This window comes from Capsicum annuum, chromosome 7, assembly GCF_002878395.1.
Source record: "Capsicum annuum cultivar UCD-10X-F1 chromosome 7, UCD10Xv1.1, whole genome shotgun sequence".
In the NCBI taxonomy this organism is placed as follows: domain Eukaryota; kingdom Viridiplantae; phylum Streptophyta; class Magnoliopsida; order Solanales; family Solanaceae; genus Capsicum; species Capsicum annuum.
The window spans coordinates 226,740,531-226,761,184 of NC_061117.1; the positions used below are offsets into that span (position 1 = coordinate 226,740,531).

General features: G+C 35.4%; 1 protein-coding gene across 4 annotated transcripts; it reads left to right on the plus strand.

The window, feature by feature from the left end:
- The first annotated feature begins 3,109 nt into the window (after positions 1 to 3,109).
- Positions 3,110 to 19,996, plus strand: LOC107878925 (putative cyclin-B3-1). Of its 4 annotated transcripts, none has more exons than XM_047393415.1 (25): positions 3,110 to 3,254; positions 3,346 to 3,488; positions 4,130 to 4,187; positions 5,055 to 5,103; positions 5,189 to 5,282; positions 8,006 to 8,063; positions 10,432 to 10,489; positions 10,571 to 10,652; positions 10,764 to 10,796; positions 10,876 to 10,933; positions 11,270 to 11,327; positions 11,407 to 11,488; positions 11,600 to 11,632; positions 11,723 to 11,780; positions 11,890 to 11,938; positions 12,029 to 12,125; positions 13,292 to 13,349; positions 14,097 to 14,393; positions 14,487 to 14,609; positions 14,737 to 14,826; positions 14,920 to 15,081; positions 15,250 to 15,309; positions 18,982 to 19,080; positions 19,308 to 19,486; positions 19,564 to 19,996. In XM_047393415.1, the coding sequence occupies exons 1-25, from the start codon at positions 3,252 to 3,254 to the stop codon at positions 19,694 to 19,696; spliced, it is 2,214 nt and encodes a 737-aa protein (XP_047249371.1). In that variant the 5' UTR covers positions 3,110 to 3,251; the 3' UTR covers positions 19,697 to 19,996. The 4 variants fall into 4 exon arrangements, with proteins under 4 accessions (XP_047249371.1, XP_047249372.1, XP_047249374.1 ...); XM_047393416.1 differs by having other exon boundaries at positions 14,502 to 14,609; XM_047393417.1 differs by having other exon boundaries at positions 3,132 to 3,254; positions 3,364 to 3,488.
- Positions 19,997 to 20,654: the final 658 nt, after the last annotated feature.

Consider the following 20,654-nt stretch of genomic DNA (forward strand, 5'->3'; position numbering starts at 1 on the left):
ATATATTAGCAGTCGGCAATTGCAATATCAAGTCTCTAAAAGTCAAAATCTTCTTTGCCATCCAACTTGGTTGCAAAGATCATGACAATAACTGATTTAGGAGTTTGTGATACAGTGAATGAGAATCGACTTCATTCATAGTTTGTCTACTTTGTGAGTCATGTCCCAATGTAATTTTGTAATAGATGTTTGGTTTCATTTTGAAGGTTGTTTGAGTTCAAACCACCAGTAGAGATCACACCAATTCTATCCCAAACAATAAGATTCTTTTTTCTTTTTCTTTTTTTCTTTATGATAACAACTTCACTGGACTAAAGAAAACTTCTGCAACACCCATCAATTAGTTTCAACATTCCGGAGAAAATAAGGAATAACTCTACCTTTCAAAAATTGTGATTTATGAACATAGTTATAAATTATATTAGTAAAATTCCGACGAAATATTTGCTATCTCTGACTTACAAATTAATTAAATTAGCTTTTAAAAGCAATAGTCTTTTCCCCCTAACTTATCCCCCACACTAACTTTAGCACTTAAACTTAACTTTCATTTATTTACCTTCCTTAACAACTTTCAAGTGGATTAAATTCACCTCTATGACTGACGTGACAAAAAAAAAAAAGACGAGTGATTTTTATTTTATTTTTAAAAAGGCCACTTTATTGCTATTATTATTTAAAAAGGGTCACTTTATTGCTGAAATTAAAAGAAAATCAAAGGGTATATCTTCTTCACATTTTCATCTTCTTCATCACTCCCCTTCCCCATCCCCACCCCCAACACTCCATTTCTTCATCTTCTTCATACATTCATCCCGTTTCTTCGTAATCTCCTTCCTATCAAGTCCTAATTGATTCAAAATTTCATTTTTCGACAATCAAAAAGGTTTTAAGATTGATGAACAAGTTTAGTTCTTGGCCAGGAATTTCATGTCATGCGAATACCATCTATGTCATTTCTGAATTTGGGACTGCTTATGCCATTTCTGTAGACATTTTGAGTAGAAGATTGAAAATTTGGGAGTTTTGGGATTTTATGATTTAGTTAATGTGAATGAATTTGAATTTGAGATTTTGTGTACTGATGTGTTTTTATGATCATGTACTTATATTTAATCCATTGTTGAATTTCCTCAAGTTAATTTTTTATTTGATAAAGAAAAAAAAATCACCGAAAAACTTGCAACATGGTTCGCCGGAACAGTGAATTTCGGTGATGGATGGAGTATTTTGAATGTTGTTTCTTATGTTCACGGGTGAAATCAAGGGATGTGGGGGTCGATTTTGTGTCAATGGACAAAATAAAGATTATTGTTATTGTTCTTGTTCATCAATTTTTTTACAAAAATTCAATCTTGTTAGTGTTTCTTGAATTGGGTGGTACTTAAATTTACATAATTTATACATTTTAATATATATTTTACCTTTTTTCAAGAATCTTTATGAAATTTTTTAGTGTAATTTTGGTGGTGGCAGCCGCCGTGGTGGTGATAGCAATGGTGGTTGTCGGAAGTTGCCAGCAGAGGTGTTGAGTTTGGAGAGGATTGGTGGGAAAATGAAAGTGGAGGAAGTTAGAGCTAGGTCCGTTCATGGCCCCTCCTCCAATTTCTTGTTCATGGTTTCTCCTCCTGTGTATATAATCTGAACGTTTGAAGAAAATGAAAGGGAGGGGGGGAAGGTGTTGTGTATATATATATATTTATTTATTTTTATTTTATATATATTTAAAAAATATTTTACTTGCGTTGCATTGACGTGACATTGATGTGTAAGCGAGTGTAACACACTCTCCGGTGTGAGAGTGGTATTCAGTTTTGAAGGGTGAAATTAATACATTTTAAAGATGTTAAGGTGGTAAACAAACAGAATTTTAGTTTAAGTGCTAAAGTGAGTTTTAAGGACAAGTTCTAGAGGAAAAAGATGTCTTTTTCTCAAACCAATAAGATTAAATCATGAAACACAGAACATAGACCTTTTTTTCCCTCTTTTAGATCATCATATTTCTAAGTTTGATAAAAAAAATCACCTCTTTATGTTCAATTCATATGATCTAAAATTTAGTTTTCTTATTTGTTTACGGTTGTTTATAATTCAGCAACTAGATTATTTTTTTTTTTTATTATGAAGACGTGGATTGAAAAGCATAGGCTAGACAAGCGGTACACTTCACACCAACCCAATCTCGACGAAAAAAAAAAGCACATTCTTTATGGTCTCTATTCCTGACGTGAACGAATGCTGCTATCTTTTTGTGACTTGATAATATTTTCAAATGACCACACAAATTCAGGTTGCTTCTTCAAAGTTAAAGTCTAGACATAAAATTATTTATAGAAACCAAACACAAGTAACACTTGCGAGATTTACCAAAACTATCTCCAAGTGTGTTGGGTTGGGGTGTTCATGATTCGCGTTGAATCGTTTTTTGATTATAATCAACACCAAAACAATTTCTTTGTTCTTTAAATCTTCAAAATAAATCCAATCAAATAAAATTAAAATCATCGATTCAGTTCGATTCAATTCAATTTGATTTTTTGATTTATAATTAGCTAATGAGAAATTGATAATAAGAAAAAGTATGGACATAAAAATAACTATTTTAAATGAACATTAATAATTAATAAATTTTTCTCTAAGATGAATGTTTTTAAATCTTCTGATATTTTTCAATACTATATTAATTTTTTAACATGTTTAGACTGCATAACTATTGAGATTTTTCCCACTTCACATATCTAATATTCATAAAAGCAATATATAACTTTATTGAAATGGAATAATCAACACCTAAAAAATAAAAGAGATTGAATGTGTTGATCATATTTTTCAACAAATAAATTTTTAACTAAAGAAAGTTAAATATTTATAAAAAAGAATGAATATCACATGCTATTTAAGTAATTATAAAATTTATGTAGTATATAATTTCTCGGTTCAATTTGATTTTAGATTTTTTTTTAATCAACTTGATCATTAAAATTAACCAAATCAAATCAAATATCTCTCTCTCTATTTTTTTTAAAATCAATTTGATTTAATGTTAAACCAAATGGCGATCACAAAGCACTGCCAGGTGTCATTTCATTGTATTGGTGGGAGGAGAAGAAAGAAAGGACAAGAGTGTAAAAAGCCACATTAGCAATTCAAAAGGGTGGAAAACCCGCTCTCCATCTCCGCTTGTAAGCATAAAGCATTTGTTCAATTGAATTTCTCAGATCCGAGCCATTCAACTTTTGTTACTAATTTCTATGGTACATTTTACTAATTTCTGTCAGTGAGAGTTTTGGTTTTGTTACTACACTGCTATTACTATTATATATACTTTTGATTTGATGTGTTTAGGGTAAATTGAACTGTCAGAATAAGAAATCCATCCAAAGCGGTGATAGATTGGGAAAAGGTGAAGCTGCTTCATCTACAGATGGAGTTAGACAACTCAAAATTTACGAAGAGGCAGATAAGATAGATATCCAAAGTCGCTGCAAGTAAGCCTACTATCATGTTTTCAATACGCTGCTACATTTTTACATATTTCGATTTGTTCCATTCATTTCTTGATATATTGGGCTCTGCTTAAAAAATAAAGCCTATTTCTCAGTTGCAAAATCACTGTCTCATTTCCAAACTCATCAAGCAGTGGTTTCATGCGTTAACTATTAATCTATCTAACATAAAATAAACTTACACCTTTCTGCTTATCTGCTTCTTTCTTCTTCAGGTTTCACTAGTTTACGGTATTTTTGCATGAAATTTCTTAATTCGGTTCAATTTTTGAACAGATAGGATATCAAAACTTTGATATAGCGAAAATATATGGTTCTGAAGCTATGAGAAATGGATTAAGAGCTTAAGACAAGCATTTGCTTATTTGAGGATCTGTTTCCTCCATGGAAATCACAAAAATTCAGTATTTCTGTTAAACTGAAATACCAAAATCTTAAAGTCAAAAACTGAAATTAAAAAAAAAAAAAAATACTGAAGATTGACCGAAGAACAAAATTAATTCTTTTTGGTCCAGTTTTTCAGGTTTTATGCCCACCTCTACCATGAGTACTTGAAAGCCAACAAAAAAAAATTTGACTCTCTTTTTTGTTTTCATGTACATGTGGCCATCTCATGTTCTTAGGGCAAAGTCTGGTGCGCTTAACACGAGTGATGTAAAGACCAGTCGGAAGAGCTTGAAGGTTGGTCCTATTTCATTACCCTTTTTTCGGGTTAATAAGTTGCATATGTAGGCAGTCGGGGTTATATTTTTTTAGCAGTTCACATGTATTTTATCTGGTAATTTACTATTTTCACAGCCATTCAAGTAACACATCCAGAAGGGTGTTAATTACACAGATGGCTATTGCGACACATTTTATGAAAAAAATATTATCTAGGTGATTTTTGTTATGAAAAGAAACAAAATTATTTAGTGATCTCTGTTAAATATCAACCTTGGTGACCTTAGGTAAAAACTACTGTGGTGACAACTGATTAGTTAAAAGGTAAGGTGGTGGCATATGGTGAAATATTGTGGTCTTCATAAAGTGCAGCTATAGAGTAGATCCCTGTGTTGTCATGGCTCACTGGTCACGCTTCAGATAGTTTTCTTTTTGGTTTATATTTGTCATTCTTGAATAGTTGAATTACATGTATGTCTTCTATTTTCGTTTGTAGAATTTTCACTTTAGCCATGGTTTGAGCTTAAAGCCTCAATAGACTTGTGCACTTCTTTTTTCTCACTTTATCCCTTGATAATATTGCTAGGCATTGGTATCACGTAAGGTTGTATGCTTAGTAATAATTATCTGGCATTAAAACAAGCCACCTTACTATTTAGACTTCTCTAATAATGCGTAGGAGTTCACCTCTTTGTAGTTTCTCTTTTGATGCATCTGACAGTGAAAGAAGTCATGAATTTTATTATATCCTGTAAGCTTTATTGCTGCCTAAACTTGTCAACAGATTTCATGCGATAGTAAAATAAATCAATTCATTATAATTTATACCTCAAAATCTTGACTTCATACCTTCTTTTGGTCCATCCATCTTCATTTCTTCAACAGAGTGATATCAAGAACGTAGAGAAGATAAAAGAAAAATGCAGTACTTCTGGTAAGTTCAGTGGAATTGTTTGGTGAAGTTACTAATTTTTCATGCTTTCAGAAACGTTCTCAGCGCGCACTCTTTGTATTTGCAGTTAAGATATTTGTCAAAAGAAAAGTACTGACTGATATCAGCAATATCAGGGGCAACTCTTTGAGAACCAAATCACATAATAGCTCCAAATTGGTGTAAGTGATTAATTAGCATCCTGTCAAGTCTCAACCGAAGGAGTTTTTTCTAGTGTTTTGTGTTCTTGTCTTTAGTAATACTTTTGCAGGAAAGTCGTAATAGGGCAAATTAAAATTCTTATGGATATATATTCTGTTCTCACATTAGATCTAGACATGAAATGACAATGGTGCTTCTTCAGTAGGCCATTGTAAGCATGCACATAACTGCAGTTAACCAGAACAGACACGATGGAGTGAGATAAATGGTTAATGACATGATGATTAGTATGAATGGAGTAATTTCAGTGAGATAAATTGTGTCCATCATTCTGGAACTGTCAAGTAAAGAAAAAAAAGACACAAAAAGCTTCACATGGCATGTCTAATTACTTTTTATTTTTGATGAAGTAAACAATTGTAAGAATAATGGGGAAATCCCATGTATACAAGCAGTCTAAAACATATTATTATTCTCTATGGAGGACACCCAATCTTCTATACAAGCTGGAACATCGTAATTACACAAAAACAAAAAACTAGAAATGAAAGGCTATTGCTGAAATGTCATAGGCATTCTCTATCTTGTCAAAAGCTCTCATGTTTCTTTCCTTCCGTAGGACCCATGTGAGTGCTAGTGGAATCATCCCATGCTCTCAATTTTGCCTCCTACTTTGAGCTATTGCCAATGCAACTATCATTCTTTTCACGTCCTCATACTCCCTGTCTTCGAAATCCCTCACCCTTACACCCTATCAACTTGCCTCAACCCATTCAAAACATTTCACATCTTTATTTCTACTCTGAAAAGCCTTACTATTCCACAACTGAAATTCCCTTTCAACATTTTCAACTCTTTTGTTAGTCGACATGATGGTTTGCTTGTGACAACATATCCATACCACCAACTCTTCTCCGAAGACTATACCTTCAGCCTAATATTCTTTGAATAAAGTTTGCATGTTTCTTCTTGTACCACCATCTAGCATGATGGATCAATCATCTGAAATCATTCTCAATAGGTGAATCTATAATATGTTTACAACCATTCCTCCCAAGAGGTTGACACCACAATTTTGTCAAGTATTGATCTGAATTTTAAGTTTTTGCCTTGTCCTTATGAAGCTATATCTTTTTAAAGGTAGATCAATAAGAAAATGGTTATCAATGAACTTGGAGAACCCCTAGTTACATTGATATCGTTCTACAAGCCAACATTTCCTTTGGGAACCTAATAGTATTGAAGTCCTCCCTCTAACATCCATGAAATATACTCCCCCAAGACTCAAAACATCCCCACTTCGTACGTTTTTAATGCAAGATGATATTATGAGTACTCATTTCTTTTACCTCTGCTACTTCCATTTTTCTTTCTTCCAAAAAAAATAGTATGGCCTCCTCGACATCTCATAAATAAGAACAATATCCTACTTGACCCATCTTTTCCCCTATGCACTTCTTGCAATAAACACCGACACAACCATGTTTATATTTCTCTATAAACGTAGTAAGTTTGGGTATCATTCAACTCATATTTCGAGATATAATCTTAAAATCCATAAACTGTCATTTTATCCTTTTCGCCGCCTTGGTACTGACCTCTTGTTTGGATCATTCATTCCTCTCATGTTCCAAGATATAACTTTAAGATCCATAAACTATCATTTTGTCCTTCCCCCATCTCGCCTTTCCTTCTCCCTCTCCATCCTTCGCTTCTTCCCTCCTATACCTTCTCTCATGCACTGCAATGTTAACTCTTCATGAGAATCCACCATCCCCCTTTCCCTCCCTACTATCCTATTCTTGTTTCCATCAATGTTTGCTCGTGTAAACTCCCGTTCTGTGTCAATTAGAAGTTCTATGACTTTATCCTCCTTCCCCTCAAATGAATCACCCAACTATTCTCTCAGTACAAACAATTGTATTCCCCTATTCTTTATTCTAATTTTGTGTTCCCATCAAGGTTCCATTGTTGATTCACCCTCTTGAACCCAACCAGTTTCTTCTCGATCAATAACAAGTTAACAACACCCTCTAAAGTTGTGCTCCTTGGTCTTCGACTTGGCTAATGACTAGTCCATAAACTTTTTGTCCAACCCTACGGATGCAATTTATTTGTCGTTCTTCCCTTTGTTTTTAGCTGATGACTTCATCCTATTCCTCCATGTTAGTAACTTTATGCAATGGTATTCTTCTTTTTTTGTCATACTTTTCACATTTTTCATCTCCGACAATTTATATTTTGAATACCCGCCAATTTTACCCGTATACATACATGTGGTGTAATTTGAAATGGAGAAATTCCTAATGCAAAGGTAGACTCTGGTCTTCTTATTCAAGTAGTTAACATTTCCCTTCGTTAAGCGAAGAAGGGCTTTGCCCATCTAGCGATTAGATAAATGACATTGCTAGCCTTTGTGATCTGCCAATTTCAATCCATGAAAAGGTTGACACGACCCATTCAACCAACTCTTGTGTATGCGCTATTTCATGCAGACTTACAACCACATATCATCATCTACTCCTTTCTTTTGAAGTTCAATGTCAGAAATCCCATTCTTAAGCCTAACTTTCTGTGGTATCTACTCAGACTCCATCTACTGATATTTGATGCTTACTTTCATATCTGTTGGTGCTTCATGATGACTATCTTCTCCTCTTTTAGATCTTTTATGCCCCTAGATGCTTAAGTTATCTTAACACAATTGTGTAATATGTGCTTATTTTGTTCACTTACTTTTTAGGGATTCAAATGGTAAATGGTCAAGAATAGCAAATAATTCATCAAGAAAATCTATCACGGTATGCAAGCAACTATTTACTTTAGTATTCTATATGACTTTTCTATATCTTGTTTATCCACCTCATGTATTCTTTGAATCATCAAGTTTTAGGCATTTATTCATGTAGGGAAAGTAATTTATGACAGGATTCTTTATCCATATTCGTAATGTTATTTGAACAATAATAGGAGATAAAAAGGAGTTCTCCACACCATAGCTTTACATCAGGGTTTGACATTGAACCACTGTAATTATCCTAGTTGTTGATGAGCTTATTTACTTTATACGGGGTGAGCTCTTATGGTGCATGTCATTTATAAATGATATTGTGAATTGTGATAATTGACTAAAGTAGCGAAGGTGTAAACTAAAAGTTTTAACTGTGGAGAAATACTCAATAGAGTAAGGATTTTAGAACAAGTTAGATTAAATATATGTTTTAGAACGAGTTAGATTAAATATATGCATAAGAAAAATTAAGTTGAGGTAATTGTAAATGATTTGTGGTGCATACGTACAAACAATTTATATATCTAGAGTCTATGTTTCAAGAGAAATGTATGATGGATAAACAAGCTGCACATATAAGTTTAAATAGGGTGATTACAGTTGAAAACCAGCAGTGTTTTATGAGCCAAGAGAAATAGCACACCTTCCTCGACACCTGCGCTATCCAAATTGCATCACATGGAAACTCAACCTCCTCCCTAGTTAGGAGTTTCTCATAGAAAGATTTAACAGGGAATACTCCATTGTTCCTCAAACCCTACTACAAAGCTTCATATTCATCCACTGAATTGACTTGCCTGCGATGTCTTGTCCTATGTCAACCTCTAGATGCACCGGTTCATAGGTGTGAAGCCATGACAAGTGAAATTTTTAATAGTGTAGGCTTAAATCACACGGAAGAGGTTGTCTTGAATGACCTATAATTTCTTGGAAACCGCGTAAACCTTGTGAGGAACATGACAATATGGAAGCAAAACATCTAAATATAGGCAATACCAATTAGTTAGGAATAAGTTTTTGATGTGCAAGTACATTTACTTTCTTATATAATCGTGGTGTCTAGCCCGGTTGCCTGGAACTCAACTAATTTCATGGGGTATCTATCTCCATCAACATAGGTACCGGTATTTTGTCCATTAAGGCTTGGGTAGATGAGACGAATCGCGTTGTGTTTTTGCCTTCGCTGAATTTGAACCTGAGACATCATGTGTTAGAGTGGGTTGGAGTCCCACATTGGTCGTGGAATGGACTAATGGTCTTTTTATATGAATTTGGACAAACCCCCATTATGAGCTAGTTTTTGGAGTTGAGTTAGGCTCAGGGGATATCTTACAAGCCTCCATATTATATTATCCATACTCTAGTTGGTGGGCTAGGTGTGCGGTGTTATAGTCCCACATTAGTTGGGGTGTGGACTGGTGTTCTCCTTATATGCACTTAAGGAACCCTCCCCTCATGAGCTAGGTTTTGGAGTTGAGTGTGGTTTAAGAGCCATATCTTACCCTTCTCAACCTACTTCATTGACCACTCGGCCACACCTTTGTTTGCTAGGACATACTTTAGGTCCAATGTCTGCTAGGAGTCCTCTAGTCTAGCTAGAAATTTGTGTCTATAGAAAATGTGCAGAAATTCTAGTATTAGAGAGGCTAATATTCATATAGCCAGTGCCAACTTGCCTGGAATTAAGTGCATAATAGTTGTTTTTGTTGTATCTGAAGGACCCATTTAGTTGTCTGGTCATTCAGGACAAGGGGTCCAAACTTTTGACATTCTTGGACAACCCTGTTGTCATTACCTTAGCTTTTCTTTGCTTTTTATAATAGCTATGGCTAGCAAGACATGAACAAAGTTGTCAGGATCTCTTTGTGCACTCTAATGTCTGTGACAATGAGACCTAGCCCCACAAAAAACCCAAACCTCTTGATATCATTCCCCTTGATATTAACTGTGCGCTTAGCGATTTTGCATATTTTATTATTTGCAGTCTGACTTGTAGTGAGTAATATTATAGCAAACACAAGCAGGTCCTTGTGATATTACAAACCATAAACAAGTAAGCCATTTTAGTTTTAAGTCATTCTCCATTATGGGCAGAAAAGCTGAAGAACGGTGTGGTCTTTTGCTGGAAGAGCAAGAAGTACAAGTAGGTGTAAATACTTATAAACATTTCAAAAAAAAGTCTAAAGTAATGTTGAGTCGGTTTCAACCTGTCTATGCTTGTGAATATCACACAACCATCTTTTTCTTTAACCTTCTTAGGATGATCTCTAAAAAGATGATTAGATATTAGAAGTATTAGTAACATTTTAGGCTCAGGTTCTTGTGATCTTAGATAGCAGTAGGTGCTGAATAAACTGCTATTTTTTGGTACAAACTAGGGAAATGTGAGGCCAGACTTTAATGGAGCTGCTGGTGACAAGCAAATCTTGACACGGGGTGAGAATTTTTCTACTTGTAGGATAGAGAAAAAGAATTGTCAGTCACAAAATAATGTGTTTCCTTTTTGTGTATGGGTAGCACCATTCAAAGATACGAATGCCTCCGTTGATGAACCCAAGACCAAAATTCAAGGCCGCAAATCAGTTACCATTAGAATCAGGTATTTTGGTATCTTAAACATAGCTATATATGCTCTGACTTCTATGATATAAGTAAATATTAACTCTCTATACTTGTATAAGTTTTAATCCTTTCTCTTTGATTTATTGAGGCCAACTGGAAGGAATGCTCTACCGCCGTCAAGGTGTTTAACGTGTCCCATTTATCTTTCATCAATGTTTTCTAAGATTATTACTTGACACATTTATGTTATTTTCATGAAGGAGGTCTTTACCGATACTACAGCAGGTGAACGTCGAGGGTATGAGCAATAAAAAGAAGGTTGTTATTATATATTCTAACTTTTTGACTCAATTTGCTGTCATGTGCTGCGAGGTTTTGCATAAGAAAAATGTTTTCTCAATGTAATCTGGTTTAATCTTTCACTAGAAAAGAGTAAGAAGTCTTAAGTAAATGTAAAAAGTTTGTTTGAACTTGTCTATGTTTGTGACTATCTGGCAACCTCTCTCTATTTTTAACCTGCTTCTGATGACAGAACTATAAAAAAGATGCTTAGGTATTTTAAGTGTTAATTTTTCTGCTCAGGTTCTTATCTTTCTTAGACAGCAGTAGGTGCTGAAATGATAGTTACTTTTTTTTTTTTTGGGTACAAAATAGGGAAACTTGAGGCCAGACCTGAATGGAGCTGCTGGTGATAAGCAAATCTTGGCACAGGGTGAGAATTTTTCCACTTATAGGATAATGAAAAAGAATTGTCAGTTACAAAATAATGTGTTCCCTTTGTGCATGGGTAGCACCATTCCAAGATATGAAAGCCCCCTTTGATGGCACAAAGACCAAAACCCAAGGCCGTAAATCAGTTACCATTGGAATCAGGTATATTTGTATCTTCAATATAGTTATATGTGCCCTGACTTCTATGATAAAAGTAATATTAACTCTCTATAGTTGCATTAAAGTTTAATCCTTTCTGTTTGGTTTATTAAGGACGACTGGAAGGAATGCTCTACCGCCATCAAGGTTTTTAACATCTCCTATGTTTCTTTCATTAACATTTTCTATGCTCTTGACTTGCCTTTTACTTGGCACATTCTGTTATTTTTCATGTAGGAGATCCTTACCAGTACTAGAGCAGGTGAACACCAAGGGTACACACAATAAAGAGAAGGTTGTAATTGTATATTTATATTTGTCTGAGTTTTTTGTCATGTGCTTCGAGGTAGGAATCTTTGGCATTAGAAATGTTTTCTCAATGTAAAAATTGTGAATCTGTTCAGGATTATTCCAAAGAGTTGGAGAAAGGCAAAGGAATAAGTGGTGTTCCTGGTTAGATGCTCTACTTTGGGTATGTGATTTTCAGTAACATTAACTCCGATTACTTCATTGATGAATGTTATTCTTTTTATCTATTTTCAGTTTCAGCAAAGCTTAAGGTGGCAGGGGATGTTTTACCACAGCTGAGCAACCACAACAACATCCGGAGAAATCGAGTTAGTGATGCCTCAGCAAGAATGTAAGTTTTTTTATTGATCAACTTACTATATAACTTAAAATTTTTTTTTAACTAGTAGTTTGGACTTGAATGTGATATATGATAGAGATGCTCAAGTTTCAGAAGAAAAGAATTAATCTTCTCCTATTTCAACTTAGATTGTTGATCTAATCTTTTCTGCAGTTGCACTCCATGTGAAATATGTCCTTCAATTAGAGAAGACGCGGAACAAAATAAGTACTTTGCTGAAAAGTCTGAAGTAGCAAGTAGTTACTCTTTGAGGAGTCATCACGTCTCTAGGAAATCATGACATACATTTTCTGGTGATGCATGTATTATTTGAGAAATTAAATAATTAATTAATAATATGAACATCTATAGCAACCATCATTAAGTACCAACCAAGAAATCTACTCTAGGTAGGAATTGAGACAGCCTGGAGCAAATATAGAAGTCCAAGAAATACACTACTGCAATTTTCGAGGAGAATCAACAAATAAAAAGATATAAGTTCAAGCTCGTCCTCCTAAGTTTTGATTTCTTGAGTATCAAGCCACCACTTTCCTTGTTAAAATTATTTGATAGTTTTTTGGATTTTGGTAGCTCCTTGATCCTAGTCTTGTCCTTTTACTGTAGTTAACTCTCTTTTGTATACCTTTGCTATTAGCATCATCTAATGATGCTCTTTAATGATACGAGTATTATTTACTTCATCAGAAAAAAAAGCCACCACTTTTCTTGCCTTAAACCCTGAGGGGTTGTTTGGTTCAAATACTAGTTATGGGGGGTCATAGTGCGAGTATAGGTTATGCGCTGATTAAAAGTGAAGAAATTGTCATATGGTGATCGATTTGTTGATAAGCGCATAACCTATACTTACTCTGATGACTATAATCTGTGCTCTATTTATTAATTTCTCTGTAGCAACATTTTGTATATATTGACATACTAGTGCTTAAAAATCTGTTTTCCTCCTTAAAGATTATAGTACTTTGCTGGGTGAGCTTTTAGGTAAATGTTATAAATTGTAAATTTTATCGATTATAGCCCTTTGGGTATGAAGTATAGGTTAATAAGGTATGGTTTTTCAAGTCGTCATAGATTTAGCTAGGAGCTTGACATTTTCTAATTGAATTGGAATAAATAACTTGATGTTCTTAATGGCTTTGTCGCACATCTGTCATCAGGGTTCCCAAGGGTCATGCTAAGGCAGAAATTGGAGCATTGAGAAGAAAATCAGTCAAGGTAAATGGTGCATTTGTCATGTTTAACTTTCTTCTCCTTCCACTATCTCTAGCATGAAATGTTACCATGAATGGTGTTCATCATTGTGGAACAGTGGCTGGAATGCCAAATTTCGCAATCCAACTAATAATTATCCTTCGCTCTTTCATTTTAGTAGCTACTTTTCGAAACTAATTTGAGAAAGACACTCCATTAATCTTTTTGGAGCAATTCTACTATTTAAATCTTTTAAAATTTACTTTAACTTAAGAAATGAATAATCCTTTCATTTGTCGTATATGACCTTATTGAAAGGGCATGGATAAGAAGTCAATTTGGCCTGTCGATTATATGAGAATCGTTGGAAGGAAATATTAGGTCCCGCATGCAAATTCCTCTTATTGTAACGAAGCAATTTTCATATTCAATCACATTGTCTGGGCTTTAGTGGTTCCCTTTTCTTATCCAATATATTTAATCATTATAATACAAACTTAGATATCCCTGAAAATCTTCACCAGGAGGGGAATTTGCCTCGGGAGAACTGTAATTTTACATCATATACCAACTTATTATATTTTCTTTAACTTATTTTCTGTTTGTATAATAGTTTTTTGATTCTGTAGTATAACGTTAAATTTCTTAGTAAAACAAGTGGAGGCAATGATTTCAAAGTAACTATTGGAGCTTGTCACTCTCATAGTTCAATTGCTGATGTTCTATTTCGATTGGATAATTCATTTCTTTGTTTTCTCTTGGATATTCCAGACAGTTCTGAAAACCACTGCTAGCAGTCTCAATTCACAAACGTCCTCAAAGATGAACTCCATGTCAGATGTGCACAAATGCACCTCTCAAGTTGCGATTCCATGTAAAAGACTGGAGGATGTTAGTACCTCTTCCCTGTCAAAATATGCAACATCAGATATTTCAGCTGAGCAACCTCATCAAAAGGTAGTTGCTTCTAGTAGTAGTGGCAGCTTAGATGCACCTGAATGTTCGATTGCCAGGAGAAAATCTGATCGTAGGAAGTCTTTTACGTGTTTACTGATGGCAAGATCAAAGGTTAGTGTAAGATCTCTGTTCTTTAGGATCATTCATTTCATTTCTTTTCTTTTTTTATCCATAGAGATTTAGACAGCTGATATGAGTTGGCAGCTTCTGAAGGAGCAGTGTGGAGGTGTAAAGCTGGAAGATCTGTCACACATTCACGATAATTGCAATCATCTAGATGTTACTGAATATGTTGATGACATCTACCTGTATTATTGGGTTATAGAGGTGAGCTGATTTTACGCTTTCATCTGTTTCATTTGAACTAACACCACAAGTTTCCCTCCATTCTTCCAAAGAAAGACATGCTTTTGTATTATTGACCTCCAATTGCTTGAGCTGATTCTAACTGCAGGCTCAGAATCAGCCTATCGAAAACTACATGGAGATTCAGAAGGAAATAACACCCCAAATGCGTGGCATATTGATCAACTGGCTTATTGAAGTATGTCTTTGTTGTACTACATTTTTACATTTTCTTTTTGCTTTTGCGTACTTCCTTGATCCCCACTTTCAGGGTTTTACTTGTTTTGTCTAGGTGCATTTGAAATTTGATTTGATGCAAGAAACTTTATTTCTCATGGTTACACTCTTGGACTACTACTTATCACTAGCAAGGGTCAAGAAGAATGATCTGCAGCTAGTTGGCCTTACTTCACTGTTGTTGGCATCAAAATATGAGGACCTTTGGCATCCGAGGGTAAATGTTTATGCATTTACTTCTTTATAGGATTTCTCTTTAGGTATATCAAGGAGTTAACTGCGATCAATATGTGACTCATGTTTTCTATAAATAACTCATTTACTAGGTAATGTTCTGATTGAAATATGTAATTACTCATTCACCTCAAAATTCCAATTGCTACAGATCGTGGACTTACTAAGCATCTCTGGAGAGTCATATACCAGAGATCAAATGCTGGAAATGGTGAGGATGTATCTTCTTTAGCTTCAACCAAACTTTTGTTTGCCTGGGCATAAGATAATAAGATTAGCTTTTAACCGAAATTTTTCCTCTTTTTTTTGGAACCAGGATGGCTTTTTAAAGAATCTCTCCTTTTTGTGGGTTTTTTGTTCTTGTTATTTTGGGGTGGGGTGGTTGAATCCTCCAAAAATGCACTACTTTTGGAGGATCCGGCTCACATCCATCGACATTTTTGAAGAGTTCGAGCAACATAGGCTTTTAGACTGGTGTTTGACAGTCTTGCTGTCAAAAATACAAAATACTAGCTAATTACAGTAAGAATATCAAAGAACTAAGCAACTGGTAGCATTCATTTAGAGAGAGAATAATTGCAATTCTCATTGATTCATATTTTGTTAGCTTACAATGAAAGCAAATGAGGGTATTTATAGACTCCAAGTCTCAACTCACTATCACTCAACATGTGCACAACATGTGTTTGTTATAACTAACTCTAACCAACCCCTCACTCCTTTTAGCTTTATTTTCTTTGGCTAGATATTTCCAACACACCCCCTCAAGCTGGAGGGTGAAAGATATCGAGAACTCCCAGCTTGGACAACAAAAAATGATGTTGTGATGCTCCTAGAGCCTTTGTAAGCATATCTGCAAGTTGGAATTTAGTAGAGAGGTACACTGGCTGCTAAGCGCTTGAAAAGCGCGCTAAGAAAGGTTCCTTCTGTCGCCCTTTCTGTGCAACAGTCCACCAGTAGCGGAAGAGAGGGTTACCGTACATACAAGAGTCTTCCAGTTCTTACGGAAGCTCTTTCTTACCAGTCAATCAAGTAGTACACTGTATCTTATCTTATAGCCCGGCGCGGCGGGTCGCCTTTGAAATGTTATTCATCAAGCCAAGCAGGTGGTTTTATCTTTCTTGCTGGTCTTCTCTGATCACAGATATTATCCCAACATAACTGACTTCTTAGCTCTTGCCTGAAACTTATCACCTTTAGGCAAGTTACTAGCATAGCAGAGACAACCAAACACTCGCAGATGATCAAGTCTTGGTGGTTTGGCATGAAGTAGTTCATAAGGGGATTTACCACTCAAACACCTTTGAAGGTAGCTTATTTATCAAGTACACTGCTGTCTTGACAAAATCACCCCAAAACCTGATTGGCATTCCACTCTGAAATTTTAAAGCTCTTGCTACCTCAAGAATGTGTTTGTGTTTTCTTTCATCTATCCCATTCTGCTGAGGAGTATAAGCACAACTACTCGTTGAATAATCCCATTAGATTTAAATTAGATTTAAACAAGTCAAGGCATTTAGAATTGAAAAATTCTGTGCCATTGTCTGATCTAAACACTTTAACACAAATAGCAAACTGATTCTTTATTAACAAGAGAAAGTCTTTCAACACAGTAAACACTTCACATTTGGAATGAATGAGACAAATCCAAGAATATCTACTATGATCATCAACCAAGGTCACAAAGTAATACTTGTTATCATATGTGGGCGTTTTATATGGTCCCCATAGATCAAGATGAACTAAGTCAAAACAAGAATTAGAAATAGTAGTACTAATAGGAAATTTCAGCTTGTGTTGTTTAGCAAAAGGACAAATCTCACAATCTCCATGAATGCTTGCTGGTACATCGCCTTTTTGAGATGAAATGTGATTCATAGCTTCATCTGATGGATGTCCCAATCTATAATGCCACAATATACTATCAACACTTGATGCATGAGCTGCCAGTACATTAGATTCAACTTCTTCTTACAAAGTGTATAATTCATTCCTTTCCTTACCAATCCCTAAGACTTTGCCATTGGAGAGAGCCTGAAAGATGCAAAAATCAGTGAAAAAAGGTACAGCACAAGATAGCTCCTTGGTCAACTTGGAAACTGAGAACAAGCTGAATTTAAAATCTGGAACATGGAGTACATTTGTTATTTCATGTTCTCTTAAAACAAATGTTTTTCCCGCACCAAGAATTTCTGATTTATCACCTGTAGGGACCTGTACTTGACTATTAGGTCCATTCCCCTTTAAATCTTTCAAAGATTTGAGTAATTCCTTATATGTAGTAATATGATATGAGGCACCTATGTCAATTCTCCACTCAAAACCAATGGTTTTAGACAACAAAGAGTGAATACCTGCCATATTAGACACACAATCAGCTTCATTTGCTTTGGTCATCATGTGTTTCATCTGCTCAAATTGTTCATTCGAGAAAAAATACCCCTGACTTTTAGAGGATGAAGCTTCCCCTGCTGTTGCAGTAGCGTGTCGTGGGGTTTGAAGGCTGGTGTTGAAGTAGACTGAGCAGACTTATTAGGAAATTGTCGAGCACTGGTTGACTGTCCACCATAAGAGGGGTTATGCATAGGAGCCCTAGTATGCTCATATCCATTTTTATACCCTTGATCACCTGGAGGTTTAAAGTTGGAACCAATTTTCTTCTTACTTTTGAAGTCTGGTGGATAGCCTACTACTCTATAACAATCAGCAACATTGTGATTTCTATATCCACATATTTCACAAAACATCTCAGAGGTCTTATGTGATGGTCTTTGTGCCCTTACTACGAGCAAAGTTAATGGTTCCTTGTTGCTATCAGTGACTCCTCCTGAGTCACAGTAGCATAAGCTTCATTTACAGTAACTATAGGAGTTTAGAGAGTATACTACTCTTGATCTGACTATAACTTTCATTCAGTCCCATAAGGAACTGGAGAAGCCTTTGAGATCTGAGATGCTATAGGTATTGTCGCGATTCAGCACAATCACAATGAGGTAAAGGAACCATAACATCAAGTTCATCCCAGAAATCTTTCATCTTAGAGTAGTAAGTAGTAACGGAATCCATACCTTGTTTCAATGTCGCAATCTCAGTCCAGAGGTGATAAATTCGAGTCAAGTTTGATCTATCAAATCTCTCTTTGAAATCAATCCATACCTTCTTTGCATTTGACGCAAACACAATACTTGGCATCAACTCCTTTGCCACTGTACTACCAATCCAAGAGAGCGCTATTGCATTGCATTTTTCCCAAAGTTCTGCCAATTCACCTCTGTATTGAGATTTGAGACATGAACCATCTACAAAACCTAATTTCCCTTTGCCTCAAAGTGCCAAAGTCATAGATCTGCTCCACAGCGCATAATTTGTAAGACTCGTGAGCTTGATAGGAATTAGTACAATACCTGGAGTATCGAAAGCTTGAAGATACAAGGGATGATGGTGGTCAATCGTAACTGCTGTAGTTCCTGATGAGGATACACTAGCACTGGAGTCCGCCATGGAAAACCAAAGTCAAGCTTCAAAGTTGTCGAAATGAGGCTAGGATGAAGATCGCTGCTCTGATACCATGTCACAAATACAAAATACTAGCTAATTACAGTAAGAATATCAAAGAACTAAGCAACTGGTAGCATTCATTTAGAGAGAGATTTTTTTTATTTTTTTTTTTAGAGAGAATAGTTGCAATTCTCATTGATTCATATTTTGTTAGCTTACAATGAAAGCAAATGGGAGTATTTATAGACTCCAAGTCTCAACTCACTATCACTCAACATGTGCACAACATGTGTTTGTTATAACTAACTCTAACCAACCCCTCATTCCTTTTAGCTTTATTTTCTTTGGCTAGATATTTCCAACACTTGCACATCATCTTTTTCAGGAGAAGGATATCTTAAGGAAATTGAAGTTTCGCCTCAATGCAGCAACTCCTTATGTCTTCATGCTAAGGCTTCTTAAGGTTGCTCAAGCAGACACGAAGGTGGGAAAACTTTTTGAAGGAGTAATAACAAAATCTCCTTACCTCAAGTTTGTAATCAGTTCAATGGCAATCATATTCGAAAATGGATAAACTTTTGTTCCCAAGGACGCTTTTCTCAAGTCCCGGTTAATATCTCTGCAGATGTGCTGATTGTTAATAAGTGTGAGCTATAATTTTCTCAATCAATGAACTAACATGTTTCTAAATTTCTGAAACTCTTCTGCTAGTTTGAACATTTGGCCTTTTACCTCATCGAGTTGTGCTTGGTTGAATACGAGGCTTTGAACTACAAGCCATCTATGCTTTGTGCATCAGCTATTTATGTGGCAAGACGCATGATGCAAATGGCACCAGCCTGGACACCACTGCTGGAGATGCATGCGCGTTATCAAGAATCCCAACTCAGGCATATTTCTGCATAGCATTTTTGGCTCTTTGCTCATTGCGATCTCTACTGATACATAAATTCTTTGAATGTCACAGACACTGTGCGGCAATGATCCTGCAGTTTCACAAAGCTGCACCAACAGCCCTTCTGAAAGTCACCCATGAGAAATATATGTGTTCCAGCAACAGCAAAGTTGCATCAATAAGACCTTTGGAGAGTCTCCCTTAAGACTTATATGAATTGTAGGGGCATTTTTTGAAGCCTAAGCTGCAAATAATTTGTTGATACTTGACGTGTTACAAAGTAGATTTGTATCTGAAGAAAGTTCACTGTATAATATAGATCTATAGCTTGTGCAATCCCTCTGTTCAGTTCGACTATCCAGTTATGCATGGAAAAAGTTGTCCGAAAAAATGAAGAGCACCCATAGACACGGAAGAGCGTTATGTAAACTGTATACTATTCATTTGTCAGAATTTTGTCAGATTGTGGTATCCTATTTACTTTGCTTGCGTGTCAGTACGACAATATTGTATTCAAGTGCGGTAATGTTATTAGATCACTGGCATCACTAATTCAATAACTACTACATCTTTGTGGTAGCACTGACCATCCCCACCCATAAAAGTGCAAATCCGAGAATTATAATGCAGAGGATTGCCCTGCCTCAAGATATTTCTTCGTAGTTAAGATGAATGCTCTAGTAATTTTTACGCAAGGAGAAAATGGTGGCCGTCTTACCCACTCTGCCACGAATGGATTTTGTGATTTCTTGAATGGGATTTCATTTTGAAGTGGTTAAAATCTGAAGCTATTGAATGAAGATTTACATGATAATATTTTCATGGGTTAAAGGCTGTAGGAGATGAAATTCATTTTTTTTTTTTTTGTAATATTGTAAAATAGTGTATATAAACACCACTCGCACATCATTATGCACTTTTTATAAAAAAAATTTGATACATAATGATGTTATATACCGGATATAATAAATACTATTGTGGGGGTTTACGCTAAGAACGTGTACATGTTTCACCGCCGCTTTGCCAGTGAACCACCGAGGACCTGTTAGGAAAGTGTAGTCGTGGAAATCTGTATGAGCATGGATAAGTAATCTTGTAAAAGGGAGGGAGTTCGGGTCCGGAGTGTTGTTGATAGAATGATAATGATAAAACTAAAGGAGATG